The sequence below is a fragment of the Streptopelia decaocto genome, assembly GCF_964273445.1.
Source record: "Streptopelia decaocto genome assembly, chromosome: 15".
In the NCBI taxonomy this organism is placed as follows: Eukaryota; Metazoa; Chordata; class Aves; order Columbiformes; family Columbidae; genus Streptopelia; species Streptopelia decaocto.
The window spans coordinates 169,969-185,200 of NC_138670.1; the positions used below are offsets into that span (position 1 = coordinate 169,969).

Consider the following 15,232-nt stretch of genomic DNA (forward strand, 5'->3'; position numbering starts at 1 on the left):
ACAAACATGAAAACAATGAAAGAAATTGAGTCAAAACACAAATCTTTTGGTTTTCAGATACATTCATAACACCCACATAACTGTTTAGCATTGGTTTAACTACCTAGATAGTGGAGTGGGGTGGCACTCAGAAGGGCTAGCAAAAACCTAAATATCCTGGCCTCCTCAAACAGTTGTCACTAAACTTATGTTATTACCACATGGTTACAGCTTTTCTCAGTCATACGTACCTTACGCAGTCATGCAGCAGCTCTTGGCAGATAATGCAAGTCAGCGTTTCTTCCATCTTATCTGGTTTCACATTTGATGTTTTTCCATCTTCAGAGCCAACTTTAATTATACGTTCACTCGGAGCTGCTGGTGGAAGATGTGGACAAGCACCTTCACCTACGAAGACAGAAGATTCCATAGTATGTAGTTTTTGAAGGTTTTTTTCTTAATGTATTTTTTTAAGTGTTAAAAACAGACGTGAAAGATATACACCGATTCACTGTTCACTTGCAATGGTCCCACTAAAGGTTCTTGCTTTACACATTACAGCTTCTCCTACTGAAGACATTATTTTCACTGAACCAGAAATCAAGCCCATAATAAGCAAGAAACAAACTGAAGGAGGACTGATGACAGCTGACCTGACTCAATCTGGGGTGTCAGAGGTGGAATGAGAGGTTTGCTTTTCTTATTTAATACAATACTAAAACATAAAATAACATTGTGAGGAGGAAAAAAGTTACCTATTCCCTACTAACATAACTTCTCAAGACCTTCAAGGTTTGACATGCATGCATTTTGAATTTATTTCATATTTATAAAGATAAATAAGCACAGATCCTGGAAACATCCAAGGCCAGACTGGACGAGTCTCTGAGCAACCTGATCTAGTTGAAGATGTCCCTGCTCATTGCAGGAGGGTTGCACTAGATGACCTTTCAAGGTCACTTCCAACCCAAATTATTCTATGATCCTTGTTTCTGTTAATCTCACTGGGCTTCTGTGAAAAATTAACATAGTTTTAAGTTTCTAATTAAGTTTTTGAAACTAACTTTCAACAATAACATTAAAATAAAAGAGTGCAGGGTACGTTGCACAACACTGTAGTATTGTACTAGCCTCCTTTTAGTTTCTTCTTAGCAGGTTCCAAACATCCCTCCTCCCCCATACTTCGAGAATCTGATTCTGCTTTTGCTTTGTCAGTGTTTTCAGAAGCGACTGCAGAGGTTTCAGTATTCATGTCCGGCTTTTCATGTTCGCCATGCAGCGCTGTTAGACACACGGGTTCTAAGATGGGGAAAGCAGGCACAGGAGTGAAAACTGAGGATTGTGATCCTGCAAGATAAAAACAGAAACACGAACACAGGTGCACAGAGATACAGGACACGTGAAAACAACCAGTACTCAAACACTGATGATGCACACGCATCAATCCAAACGTCCAAACAGGAAAAAGTGGAGCAAAAAAGCAATGTCTGCATAAGTATACTAAATGAATTCTGAGCCAAACTGACTAACTGGAAGACATGAGGGAAAAACAAGCTATTAGTCGTGTAACCCTACTTAAAATCTCCATTCCTCTTTAAACTTTATTCATTAGTCTTTATCCAAAAGACCATTACCTACACCAAGTCTTCCTGATAAAGATACCAGACTGAGCATTTATGCAATATTGATCATACAAAACAGGTCGGGATCACCACAAAGCTTTATTTTCATACAAGCATGTTTAAAAAGTCCCAACGAACTGTGGACAAATGCCATTTTCTAGATAACTGTTCTTGCTCCAGTTCTGTTTTAAGAGTTACGCAGCACTGGGGTACTACACTTGCCAGTGTAATGCAAAATACTAGATTAGGGATCCATGTGGTGTATTTTGGCCTTGAGCTCTAAGCAAGGGAAAGCAGACTCGTGATTGGCAGCAGTAACACTGAAAATTAGAGCAGTTTCTTGGAATGACTGCATGGGCACTCATATTTACTTATGTTGTTATATAAGCCACATAGATTTGCTAAGTCTTCACCAGTGCTTCTCTACAAAACCATAATGTAAAGATAGAACAATTTGGTATTTACATGCATTTTCTGCCCCTCTGAGCATAAGCAATTCTCACAATTGCCTTACTCGTCCAGCAGAATTTACCCTGCCTACTCTGAAAGTTAAAATGCACATATCCACCTGGTATTTTCACTAGAACTTTACAAAGCAAATGCTGAAGACCCACATGGGGTACGAGATTAATTTCTTAAAATTCAAAACCAGAGTAACAATCGATGGGATATCAACCTTTAAATACTTGACACAGTTCTTACCAGATGTAGAAGGATTATCCTGCTGAACAGATGCAGACTCAATAAGAGAGGTAGAAGAAGCATTAAAGAGGTTAGATGTAGAAGTAGATGGCTGCGGTTCCTCATAGCAAGACTGAGTAGCTGACAGTGATGAGGTAATTTGGGTCTCATCATTACTTCTTCCTGTACTTGAGGTATCTTTGGTCACATGGCATTGCTTTTCTACATTAACTTCTACAATCAGAAGGGGAGAAAGGAAAGAAAAAGATCGGTGTGATAGTCACCACACTGTGGCTTCCGAATTCCAAGGAAACAAACTCTCTCTAAATGGTACTTTAGTCCCTGGAGACTAAAGCTCCTTCTCATGGATCTTGAATTACTTCCTTACCTACTGGTTGTTGAGTTGCATCATGTTTTGTGTTTAAGGATTCATAAAGATAAGCAACATCTGAAAGAGAACAAAATATTTATCAGAATCTTTAAACAAAAATTAACTAACCTTAATCTCACATAAACAACTTCTGTTCACAAGTGGCTGCTTCCCCAAAGAGCCTGTCAACGGAAGAGGCAAATGAGGGGTCACAACATTAATACTCCTACTTAGGAGGCAATTAGGAACAGCATAGCAAGATCTTTTCTTCTCAGGAAACCAGGTAGAGCAGGTTTTGTGTGATGTTTAACTTGTGCCAGTCATGGAATCAGAGGCTTAATCATTTAAACATAAAATCTGCTCTGTGTCAGAACAAGCTGTATTTTTACTGATACTTGAAGGAAAGTTCTTCGAAGCAGCTTATTATTTCTGAGCTCACATCTCAACTTCTTCGATCAATTTTATTTCATTTCTTTGTGAGATACATGAACTCTCAAAAATAGAGATTAGGACATGTCATAAGTTTCATCCAGAAACTAACTTATTATCTATTAGTAAAGCCATCTGGATAATATCCCTTTCTTCTCCATCTTACTTCGACATAATACAGCTCCAAAGATTCCCCTAACTTGCTACTACTTTTCATCTCCAGCCACCTAGAAGCAAGTAAGACTCTCTTAGTTTGTAGTAATCCTTTCAAAAAAGTTATAGTACTGCTTCCTTCAAAACTACTCAGAACCGCCAAATAGGCATGCCAAATCTAAACTCTCTCTCAGTCTTTGAAGATGGAGAAGCTGAAAAAGCAAAACTGAATGCTTGGTAATTCAAATATTTGTTAACCCAAACAAAAATCAGTGATTCAGTTCATTACAAAGGACCTGGAAAATCTGCTTGAGTTCTTCCAAGCAGAACCAACTGCAATAGTGTCATCTGAGAAAGGATTTGTGGGATAAGCCATACAGACAAATATAACTTACCACTTCTTCCTGTAACATTTACTATCAGACAGCATAAATCTGTGTGATTTATCTGTACATAAATTCACACCAATTTCATAAGTCTTTTCCAGAAAGCGAATGCTCTCTACTAAAATTTAAATATGACATATTTTACACTTAAAAGAAAAATTGCATGCTAATAGACAGAGCAGTTGGCAGCTTCACAACACATACGTAAAAAAGAGCAGGCCCAGTCCCTCTCTCCCGCATTTATCAAAGTTGAACCCCATCTGTTATTTCATAATAATGAGCAATTAAATTATTTCTGTAAGTCTTTTCAGTCAGCACTGAATTTAATGATCCTGCATAAATGAATGAAATTAAATGGTATGAAATGAACAGGTATGGGAGTTCTGCTGCCTCAGTGGTTATCCTTTCCCAAATCATTTATGAACATCTTTAAGACAGATGCCAGCACAGACCATTTATTAAATCTTTTTAAAATTTCACTCCACTGCAAAAGCTGAGCATTTACACCTAAACCTTGTTCCCTGACTTTTACCCAGTTAACATATGAAAGAACATCACTTCCTGCCTGACAACAGCTTGGCTTTCCCTTTGAGGAAAGACTCTCCATTAAGTTTTTTTTTAACTAATTATGTTATTCAAATTGCATCATCCTGAAAATGATTCCTGAAAAGAATTATACGCATCTAAGCCATGATTCTTCTTTAAGACTATACAAATATTTTTTCCAGGTTTACTAATTCTACTTTCACTATAGGACTTTCCCCACTTCCCTCTCATTTTGCCTCTTCCCTCTTTAGAACAAAACAAAACAAAAACAACACAAAAATATGCTTTTGCAGCTTTTCCTTCCTGTGCCAAAAATTGCTTCAATGTGAGATATAAAGTATCACTAACTGCCCCGGCAATTGGACTTCTAAAAGAAACACTGGCCACGTGATCAGGACCTCATTAGTTACCATTCCATGCATTAGTTCTTCCAAAACTACTTCTAGGCACATTTCAATTTTAGACAGTTGCTCAGACTTGTCCTTGTAAAAACTGGCAAATCCATGATCTCTTCTATAGAGACCTGTCTTTAAGACAAATAATTTATTAATGTTTAAATTGAGTAATACTCTATTCACAGAATCACAGAATCGACTGGGTTGGAAAAGCCCTCAGAGATCATCCAGTCCAACCCTTGGTCCAACTCCAGTCCATTGACTAGATCATGGCACTAAATGCCATGTCCAATCTCAGTTTAAAAACCTCCAGGGCCGGTGAGTCCAGCACCTCCCTGGGCAGCCATTCCAATGCCTGACCACTCTCTCTGCAAAGAATTGCTTTCTATTCTCCAGCCTAAATTTCCCCTGGCAGAGTTGAAGCCCATGCCCCCTTGTCCTATTGCTGACTGCCTGGGAGAAGAGACCAGTCCCCACCTGGCTAGAACTGCCCTTCAGGTAGTTCTAGAGAGTGCTGAGCTCACCTCTAAGCCTCCTCTTCTCCAGACTGAACAAGCCCAGCTCCCTCAGCCTCTCCCCACAGGGCTTGTGTTCAAGTCCCTTCCCCAGTCTTGTTGCTCTTCTCTGGACCCGCTCCAGCACTTCAATCTCTTTGCTGACCTGAGGGGCCCAGAACTGAACACAACACTCCAGGTGTGGCCTCCCCAATGCAGAGCACAGGGGAAGGATCACTGCCCTCGTCCTGCTGACCACGCTGTTTTTGATACAGGACAGGACACCCTTGGCCTTCTTGGCCACCTGGGCACACCGTTGGCTCATGTTGAGCTTCCTGTCCATTAGTCCCCCAGGTCCCTTTCTGTCTGACTGCTCTCCAGCCACTCTGTGCCCAGCCTGGAGCGCTGCGGGGGGTTGTTGTGGCCAAAGTGCAGCACCCGGCACTTGGCCTTGTTGAACTTCAGCCCATTGGAATCGGCCCATTTTTCCAGTCTATCCAGATCCCTCTGCAGAGCCCTCCTGCCTTCCAGCAGGTCGACACTCCCTCCCAACTTGGTGTCATCAGCAAATTTGCTGATGATGGATGGTCTCAGTCCCCTCATCTAAATCATCAGTAAAGATGTTCAACAGGACTGGCCCCAACACTGACCCCTGGGGGACACCACTAGTGACTGGCCGCCAGCTGGATGCGGCCCCATTCACCAGCACTCTCTGGGCCCGGCCCTCCAGCCAGTTCTTAACCCAGCAGAGAGTGCGCTTGTCCAAGCCACGGGCCATCAGCTTTTGCAGGAGTATATTATGGGAGACAGTGTCAAAGGCTTTGCTGAAGTCTAGATAGACCGCATCTACCGCTTTCCCCTCATCCACCAGGTGGGTCACCTGATCATAAAAGGAGATCAGGTTGGTCAGACAGGACCTGCCCCTCCTAAACCCATGCTGGCTGGGTCTGATCCCTTGCCCATCCTGAAGGTGCTGTGTGACCGTATTCAGGATGATGTTTCTGTGATGGCAACTACGTCATAGCTTTCCTGCTGCACGATGGCTTCCAGCTCCTCTTGTTTGTTGCCCATACTGCGTGCATTAGTGTACATGCACAGTGGGCTGCTGATTTCACTCTTAATTCAGGCTTTTCATCCTTAGGCTGATCTTTGGAGAGCCCAGTTTCAATCCCTTCCCCTTTCAAACCTAGTTTAAAGTCCTCCTGATCAGCCCCGCCAACTTATGGGCTATAGTCCATTTGCTCTTCCTAGGAGGATGAAGCCCATCTGATTTGAGGAGAGCAGGTACCATGGAGTTTGCCCCAGGGTCAAAAAAACCAAAATGTTGATGGTGACACCACTCCTTTAGCCACCTGTGAATGAGATGGGCTTTTCTACTCCTCTCTTTATTTAGCTCCTCATCCATCCCAGACAGCACAGGAACTGAGGCAAATATCACCTGTGCTCCTGTCCCATGAACTGACCGACCCAGTGCTTTAAAGTCTTTTTTAATTGTCTTGGTACTTCTATTAATGTGCTCACTGCCAGCTTGGACTACTAACAGGGGATAATGGTCTGAGGGCTGAATTAGCTCAGGAAGTCTTCTATTAATGTCCCTCACCCTGCCCCCAGGGTGTACTGATATTTTTTTCTCTCATGACTCAAAGTTACTAAGCATGCCATTTAAAAAATGTCATTTACTTACTGTTCTCTGGCTCATTTTTTCTGTAAACAACATAGATCACATCCCCAGTCTGTAAAGGGTGTGTCTGCTTCTTCACTACTTTCAGTTTATTAATTACTGTTCCATTAGTACTGTAAAAAGAAAGAAAAGATAACTTAGCATAAATGTTTTCATAATTACATAGGAGAAGGAAGTGAAAACACAAGATACTTTTAATTAAAAACAAACAAACAATTGGCTCTCTCAAAAAGAATGTAAGCCAGACAGAAGTGCAGAGCTACTAGGACTTCAAAGCTCATTTGCAGCTTCAAAGCTCATTTGCAGTTACTGGTAAAGAAATGGTATCTGAAACACAGACAGACAGACACAAGATCCCTGACATTTGGCCCATGTCTCAAAAATAATTAGATGACTGCTCACCCTTTCAGGAAAAGGCAACAGGAGTTCTGTTAAAAAAGTTCTAGGTTATGTTTTCCAATTAACACTGGGAATCCCCTAAGACATTCTGCAACAAAAGAACTTTTCCTGTACTGCCAGGGATACCCTAAAATTCCAAGATTACTTAGACTGTTTGCAACTCAAAAGCGAGAAGTTAGTAAGGTGGGAAAAGAGTTAAACATAATTAAAAGATGAGTTGGAATGAATTATTTTTCATAATAATAAAAACTCCAAGACTCATGCAAGTCTTGGAATTAAATTGGGGAAAAGGAAAACGCAGAGTTTTGCTAATTAACGGAGGTATCTCTGCTCTTTTACACTGGGTGATGTTTTCTACACAAGCTATTAGTGTTTTATAAATGAGTCGAGTTATTAAAGTATGAAATAACTGCGGCTCAGTTGCAATAAGCCTCTTTCGCGGCTGAGGCATTCTAGAATTTCAGACTTCTGCCACTCAAAATCTCAGCAAATAGTGCCACATACAAACAAACAGAAAATGTGTGTTTTCCCACTCAGCAGAACAAGCTGCTGCATGAAATGCCAGCAAACCTCTGCTGCCACCTCCTGGAGCCACCACCTACAGAATCCCCTCTCTACTGTGCCAGTCTCTGTTCTTTTAATGTTCCCAGAAATAGTTCTGACTGGTAGGCTGAGGAGAATTTAGTAGCAGAAAGGATACCAGCACCTACTGAAGATCAAACTCCAATTTACCCACAGAAAGAGAATATCCACTGGCCTGTCGCCAAGTATCAGTCTTGTGCAAATAGCTTCCTGCTCTGAAACATCACTTACTACTTAACATCCTTTAAAAAAAATTCCTAGTACACAACAAGAGGAGTTTTGTTTTGTTTTGTTTTTTTAAAAAAGGATTATTTAGTTGCCTTTAAAATTTCTTTTTCAAAATGGAGAGCCTTACAATTGCTTTTACTTAGGGCAAGTCAACTACCGCCTCCACTGTGTTAGGTCGGCTTGTATTATTTGTTTTCTTTCAAGCAGCATAAAGCAACTAGTGGACTGTTTGGAAAATAAAGCAGAAACATATTCCAAAAAAGGGAAAGTCTGTGAATATTTTATTGTACTGTTTGCTAACTCCTGGCTTTTGTTACTTCCAAACTTCTATTTACTTGATAATTTTGAGCTCTTTACACATTTTCTTTTACCTGCAAATCTATGGTAATTCTTTCCAAGGCAGATCCAAGACTCATTATGCTACCAAGGAGCTAAACACCAGTATTGGCTGTCTATATATATTTGATTATATTCTCTGGTTTAGCTACAATACAGAAACAAAGTCCACTCAGTTCAACTGTCCCACACCAGCTACCTCCTTCAATGCATTCGTCTCCACCAGAAAAATCTGAGCTTGACCACAGCAATGTTTCCAAACTATTTTCCACTTTAGAGAAGAAAAAGCTGATGTTGCAGTATTCTTCTAGGACACAGGGAATCTGTATTGCCAACTCAAACATTCGAAAATCTTCTTGCACTGCTTGATTTTTTGGAGCTCCTCTGATATGCAGCACAAACACTGGAAGACCCAGAAGAAGAGACACTCTTCTACAAGTAGTAATATCAATCTGTTTAGCCTCTTAATTCAGCAAATGGTAGCCACACTTCATACCAACTCACAGGTGAGCAGAACACATAAAGGATTTTTTTGTTTTTGTTAGCTACATAGAAGTGTAACATGCTTAAACAGCTAATTGGTAGTACTCCATGGGTGCAGTCTTTCTATTACACTACCTTTGTAGCAAGCCCCACCTTTCTATGAATATGGAAAATTAACTTTTATTTGGCTTTGCTAGTTTTCGTCTGGCTGCAACTTCTGCCTCGGGTGAGGAGAGTGTGTGTAGGGGAAAAAAAAAGCAGGAATGTTTCGTCATCATTCACAATTCCTTTAGCTTGTATTATCATGACATTGGTTTAAACTAATTCTACCAGTTACATGCAACTGAAACTAGGGGTGGCTTCTCAAGTTTAGATTTATAGCTATGCTCTGAGACTGCCATGATAGGCAAACATGGCCTGATCTGTTGTTTGAAACATCTTGAAATTTGGGAAAACATCGGAGAATTACATTATAAGCCATTTCCTAGACATCCTAGCTAGGCCTGATATTTTTCCCCCAAATTTAGTATTCCATCCTGCAGCTTCTCTGAATGTAAGTCCTCTAAGGATCTATGCAGGGACTTATCCTGGTTATTTTCTCTAGCTACAACCTAGAAGTAGAGGCAAAATACACTCCCATCAAGCTTGCAGATGACACCGAAGCAGCGGCAGAGCTGGGCTGCCCCTCAAAAGCACTTAGGCAGGCATCACTTTTTTCACAAGTCTAAAGAACTATTAGATCAACAGTATTTTTCATCCAGTAAACTATGAAATCCTTCATAGAGAAAAAATATTTAGAAAGAGACAAAAAAAAACCCACATGGAGACATAAAAATGGGGGGAGGAAAGAAAAATAAAAAAAAGAGAAGGATTGACTACTGATGCCTTGAGCAATACACAAGCTTTTACTTCACAAACTAAAAGGAAGAGTACAAGTCCACAGAAGAACCAACCTTGTATCTTCCAATGACACTTGGCCAGATTCTTCATCCACTATGATTTTACAGTGATCTCCAGACACCAACTTGTTGCCAGGGAAAGATAAGTCACAACCTTAAAAAGAAAGCATATTTTCCAGCGTGCTTAAAAATACACATTACACAGACAGATCTGCATTCTACATGGCTATAAATGCACAACAAACTGACTCACGTACATCTGCAATAGTTCAAAACTTCTACTGGCACACAAGCAGCAACACAGTCTAGTATGTGATACAGAAATACAAGCAGTGCCATAGCCCCACGTGCTGATATAATCTGATTTCAACCTTTTCAAGATGTTTTACATCCCTTTTTTCCCTGCAATCCTAGCCCTTGCAGATAGAAACCAAATTACAATTACCCTGTTCTAGAGTGGTACAGAGATAAATTCACACATATTTGAAGTGGTCAATCCAAATTCTACAGGCATTCATCACACAGCACCCAGATCTTTTTCCACATCATTGTAACACTGTTTCATGGGATTTAATTTCTGCCTCATCCCAGTGTACTGGGGGAAAGTAGTAAGAACGAATGGCTGATAAATATGAGTATCACTGTTTTATGTTAAAGTCTTTTCCTTTTGTTTGTTTTTAAATAGGAAATTTTCCCTTATCTCTGTTGACAATGCTATTACACTAACAAATAACTGAAAGTACTTGCTTACACAAAAGTTATAATTAACAAACATGATTGACTTCCACCTATTCACACTGTCCGTGCGCTGTATCATAGCCTGCAAGAGCAACGCACCCAGAAGGAAAGTCACCACCACTACATATGCTGGGGATCGTTTGTCACTAGTCTGCTCCTCATATTCAAGGAACAATCAACAGCTACAGAGTTCACTGCTGCCACACAACTTGTGATGCCAGGAACCCCACTGAAAGTGAGTAAACTAAATTTTATTCAGGAGCATGCCAACATTTCCACTGTATTCTACAGAGCTGGATGTTCATATGGGAGCGTGAACGACAAGATGCATTTCTAATGCTCCTGAAGATTTTCTAATACTTATGACCCAAAGCTTGGTATACTTGTAACCACTTATTTTATTAATCCACTAGCAAACAGTTATGAAAGCAATAGAACATGCAAAAAAATCTTTTTCTGCAAGACAACCCTCAACTAGACCTCAATTTAAATAATCTATCCACAGCTTAGACAATGTTAAGCAATCTAAATTAAGCAATATTTTTCTTACAATACATTATGTGAATTTCTCATGGAGCTATAGCATCTGGCGTTTGTTCAAGACTGTTTACAAAATGTGACTGCTCAATCAAATAGCTTGAACTGATCAACAGGAAACAGAAAACCGGTGCTGTCAGGGCAGAGTGAAAAAAAAGAACAACCCACTAAGACAATCATTTTAAATACAGTAAGCATGAAATCCTTTAAACTAAAGGCAAGCAGCGATAGCCCTAGTCTCTGAGAATTAAGCTTTCAAATCCCAGAAAAACTTTTGGTACTTGTTAGCAATCTTTATACCACCAGAAGAATTAAGGGCTTTTATGTGGGTGTTTTCTGTGACGCACAAGTATTTTGCATGGCAGTTCCAACTTATGTTAACCACAGAAACTAAATGAGAACATAAACAGGACTAATAAACAGAAACCCTTCTGAATGAACAATTTTTTTTTTCTTATTTGTGTAAACTGCCACAGAGAACCCAAAAGGCATACTGACTTTTAAAGAGGCACATGTAACAAGCTGGTAAGAAAAGGTCAGTCTAAAACTCCCTCTTCACCCAACTAACTTCATCCACCTTCTAGCGTTTTAAAGGCCAGGAGGGAGAACCGCTGCTGTCCCCCGAAACACCGCCCCAGGCCAGCGCAGCGTGTCCCTCTCCCACCTTTCTTCCGACCAATCGTCCACTCTCTTTTCAGCAGCAGGACGTGCGGCTCTGCCTCCTCAGCACCCAGCCGAATGAGCTTCCCCCAGGGCTGCGGCTGCTGCTGGCTCTGTTCGCCTCCTTCCGAGCGCTCCATTTGGATTCACATCTGACAAAAACAAACAAAGCGAACGCAGACTCCAGCATCACTCAGCGCCCAGGGGAGAGGGCTCGCTCCGGGCCGGCAGCCGCCTCCCCGGAGCCGGGCCCTGCGCCCCACCGCCCCTCACACCCCCAGAGGCTCTCCCGGCTCCTGCCCTGCCCGCTTCCTTTTGTGTGGTGTTGGAAAGCCCTCCCCCTGGGCCACCCGCCCCCCCGCAGCCAGCCCTCCCGCTTCCCTTCGGCTCCAGCCCACAGGACCGCTCCACGCCCGAGGGGCAGCGGGCTGGGGCGGGCTCCCTCCGGCCCTCCGCTTACTTCTCTCCCCAACTTTCCGCCCCCAGCGGGCCCCGCTCCCCCGGCGGAGAGGAGCGGCGAGGGAAGGGCAGGGGACGCCGCGCCCCAAACATCCCCTCCCCGGCCGCCTGCAGCCGCCTACGCCCGCCCCCTCCCCTCGGCGCCGGCCCTTACACCCCGTCCCGCGGCCGAGGCGGCTCCTGTCACCAGGCATTGCCACCATCAGCTGATCCGGACTGGGCAGGGCCAGGCCTGCTATTGGAGGCGGCCATAGATAACGCACCAGAGGGAGAGGCGGACCTTCCGGTGCCCACCATAGAGGCACGGGAGCTAGAGCGTCGCATTTTCCGGGGAGGCCGAGGCGTACCGCTGTACATAGGGCGGTAGCGAGGTTTGGGCACAGGAGACTCCTCAGCGGACATCTTGGGTGTGGGCTGTCTCGGAAGCTGGACAAGGCGCTCGCCGCCATCTTTGTTGCGGGCGGATGGAGCGCCTGACAGCAGTTGTGTGTGCCGGCGGAGCTCTTTTGTCACTTAGGGTGAAAAATAATTGTTGTTTAACTCTTCGATGTTGAAGAGTTATTAGTTCGCCAGCAGCGGTTACATAAAAGCGTACTTGTTATTCCAGGGACATGTTGAGAAAGAAAGTTCACACTGAGGCAAGATCAATGCCTGTTACGTGGATTCGTGCCCTGAAGGGGCAGCCCCACATTTAATCAGAGGAGTTTCTTACAAAGCAAAACCTTCAGTTACTGGGGACAAAAGTGGGCAACAGAGCTTACTGTACCTCAAGAATTGTCACTTTGCTCTTTGTTACTCCAACAACCACCTAATTGCACCTCTTCTACAGTCGTTGGAAACTAGCTAAAAAAAGACCTGAACTGACATCAAATATCCCCAAACAGTAAGTGAAGAGATCTCATCGGTTCCCTGGCAGCAGCCCTGCCTGCAGCCCTGTACTGGTGGGGTCTGCAGGGCCTGTGCCCCCAGCAGCCCTGGCCGCTGTGGAGCCATCACATCCCCGCTTCGTCTCCCTGGCCTCCCCATCCGGCTGGGAGCCGCCTCGGAGAGCTAAAATGGCCAAAACCTTAGGCCGATCTTAGTCCCGCCGAGCAGCACCATCTCTCCCCATCCTGCGCTCCATGCTGCCTTCACCTCACAGCTGGGTCACCTCAGGCGGCCGCCCCTGTTGCCCGCCTGGCCCAGTTCGCCTGGCAGCCACCTTTACCCTGCCAGATGTGTCCAAATAGTTGGAGCTGCTTCCTCTGGGTCTGCTGAAAGACATCAGTCTTTCTTTCCTTAATCTGACCTTTGGAGGATTCCATAACCACACCCAAATCAGCTAACATAACCGAGCCCCCCAAAAGCTATCCGTAACCTCAATACCTGAAATTTGGTGGTCCTTTCCCCCTCGCATGAAGCATTATCACTTCCTACCCATTTGTTGATCTGCTGGGACATTTTTACCACTTGTACCATAATCTAAAAAGATTACCAATTACTATTCCATATAGAGTGGCTTGTTAGGCAAACAAATTGTTGTCCTTGTCCTTGTGCACAGTATCAGTAGCAACCATCTAGTTGATAATTCCTTTATCATATTCATTTGAAGAAGTCAAACAGTTTTATTTTCATCAAAACAAATCAGGAAGAAGCTGAGCTCTCCTGGATCTCCCTGCTGGTTGCTGATTAGCTTGTTAAGTTAGTCATGTAATGTGTACAGAGACAGTGAACTTTTACTTCTTTTTCACTCAAATGATTTTGAAGTTTGGATTAAGTCACAAGGCATAAAACCAGGAACTAAACACTGAAAACAAAACCATTTGCAGTTCTTTGCTTTGATACTCCTACTTGGTTCACAGGCTCGGGCCCTCAGATTTTGCTTTTATCTTAACCTTTCCTGGAAACCCTGTAGATTCCCTTGGCCACGTGAAGCTCACAGTGATGCCAACCTGTGTAAGAGAGCTGCATGGGACTACATGGGACATGCAAAATTATTCAAATACAAAAGTGTTTTGGATCTGTACTTTTAGCTGATACCTAATGGACAGTATTGCTTTCACAGTTCTCAATCGCGTGGGCCCCAGTTCAGGAGGAAATGTAAGCACGTTTGTAAGTCAAAATGAAGAAAAGTACATAAGAGCTTTGCATTATTTACCTTAGTCAATAACACTTCCCTTAGTAATAATACTAAAATATATATATTTCTTTGAGGCCTGACTGTCTGAATTCCTCCAAAATGTTTCATCTATAAAATACCCTGCTTATTTTCAACTTGGGCCTCACTGAGGACTAGTACCTTTCATATTTTCGAAGAGAGGCGCATCAGTGGAAGTTAGAACCACTCAAAAGAGTTATCGCAGTGCATCATTTTTATTACTGCTCATGGTGACTAATAATTGTTATCTCTGAGTGGCAGAGGAAAATGCCAGCACATGGGACATGCAGCTGAAAGCCCAACAACCAAATCTTTTGTGTAAACTATAGCATTAGCCGAGGGAGGAAGTTGTTTTGTTTTATTGTGGCATTGAGGAAACATATTTTCCAAATATTCCTGCCGAGAGACCCTTCTGCAATCACACCAAGGAATTACTGCACCTTGGTGATAGCAGAGTGCAAGCAAATGATTGGTTCAGCTCTTGCAGCTCTCCCATAGTATCCATGTAAAAAGACAGCAAGTGAAACATACAGCTTAACGAGTCCTGTGTGGATAGGAGACTCAATTAAAACTAAATTATACAACAAATTAGGTTTTAAATGCTGTGCTGCTTAGCCAGCTAGACAAATAATAATTAGAGATGTACTGATCTGTTGCTATGTGCAGTTGAACACTAGAACTGCTATAACTGCTTTCAGTGTACACTGACAACACTTCCCTCCCTGCTCATCGTGGTTTTATATGACATTCCAAGTAAGCCATCCCTCAACAGGCCCGTTTTGTGTTTGTTACCCTCCTGAGCTGGGCAGGATGGACAGAATCTTTTCCTAGAGTCCATCTTTCCCATCAGTTAAGGTTTATTTAGGAATATACCTCCCCCTCTTTTTCTTTCTAGAATCCAGGTCATTCTAGCTGGAATTAATATTCAGGCTCTGAATTTTGTAGGTATACATATATTAGATTCAGGAGAAAAAGAAGCTACAAATCTTGTTTCTCTTTTTCCGTACCAATAGCAGTACACATCCCGGCAGTTTCAAA

The 15,232-nt window shown here is 42.6% G+C and overlaps 1 protein-coding gene across 5 annotated transcripts in view; it reads right to left on the reverse strand.

Moving 5' to 3' along the window:
• Positions 1-12,311, reverse strand: part of CHFR (checkpoint with forkhead and ring finger domains) — a 45,135-nt gene extending 32,824 nt beyond the window's left edge. For 3 of the 5 annotated variants that reach the window (XM_082066660.1, XM_082066657.1, XM_082066661.1), the window contains exons 1-8: positions 12,212-12,311; positions 11,603-11,750; positions 9,718-9,817; positions 6,740-6,849; positions 2,671-2,730; positions 2,304-2,516; positions 1,111-1,326; positions 231-387 (exon numbers count right to left, since the gene is read on the reverse strand). In XM_082066660.1, coding sequence (XP_081922786.1) covers positions 231-387; positions 1,111-1,326; positions 2,304-2,516; positions 2,671-2,730; positions 6,740-6,849; positions 9,718-9,817; positions 11,603-11,738 — 992 coding nt within the window. In that variant the 5' untranslated portion in view covers positions 11,739-11,750; positions 12,212-12,311. Of the gene's footprint in view, positions 1-230; positions 388-1,110; positions 1,327-2,303; positions 2,517-2,670; positions 2,731-6,739; positions 6,850-9,717; positions 9,818-11,602; positions 11,751-12,058; positions 12,172-12,211 lie in introns of those variants that run through there. The other 2 variants (XM_082066659.1, XM_082066658.1) reach the window with 2 other exon arrangements.
• Positions 12,312-15,232: the final 2,921 nt, after the last annotated feature.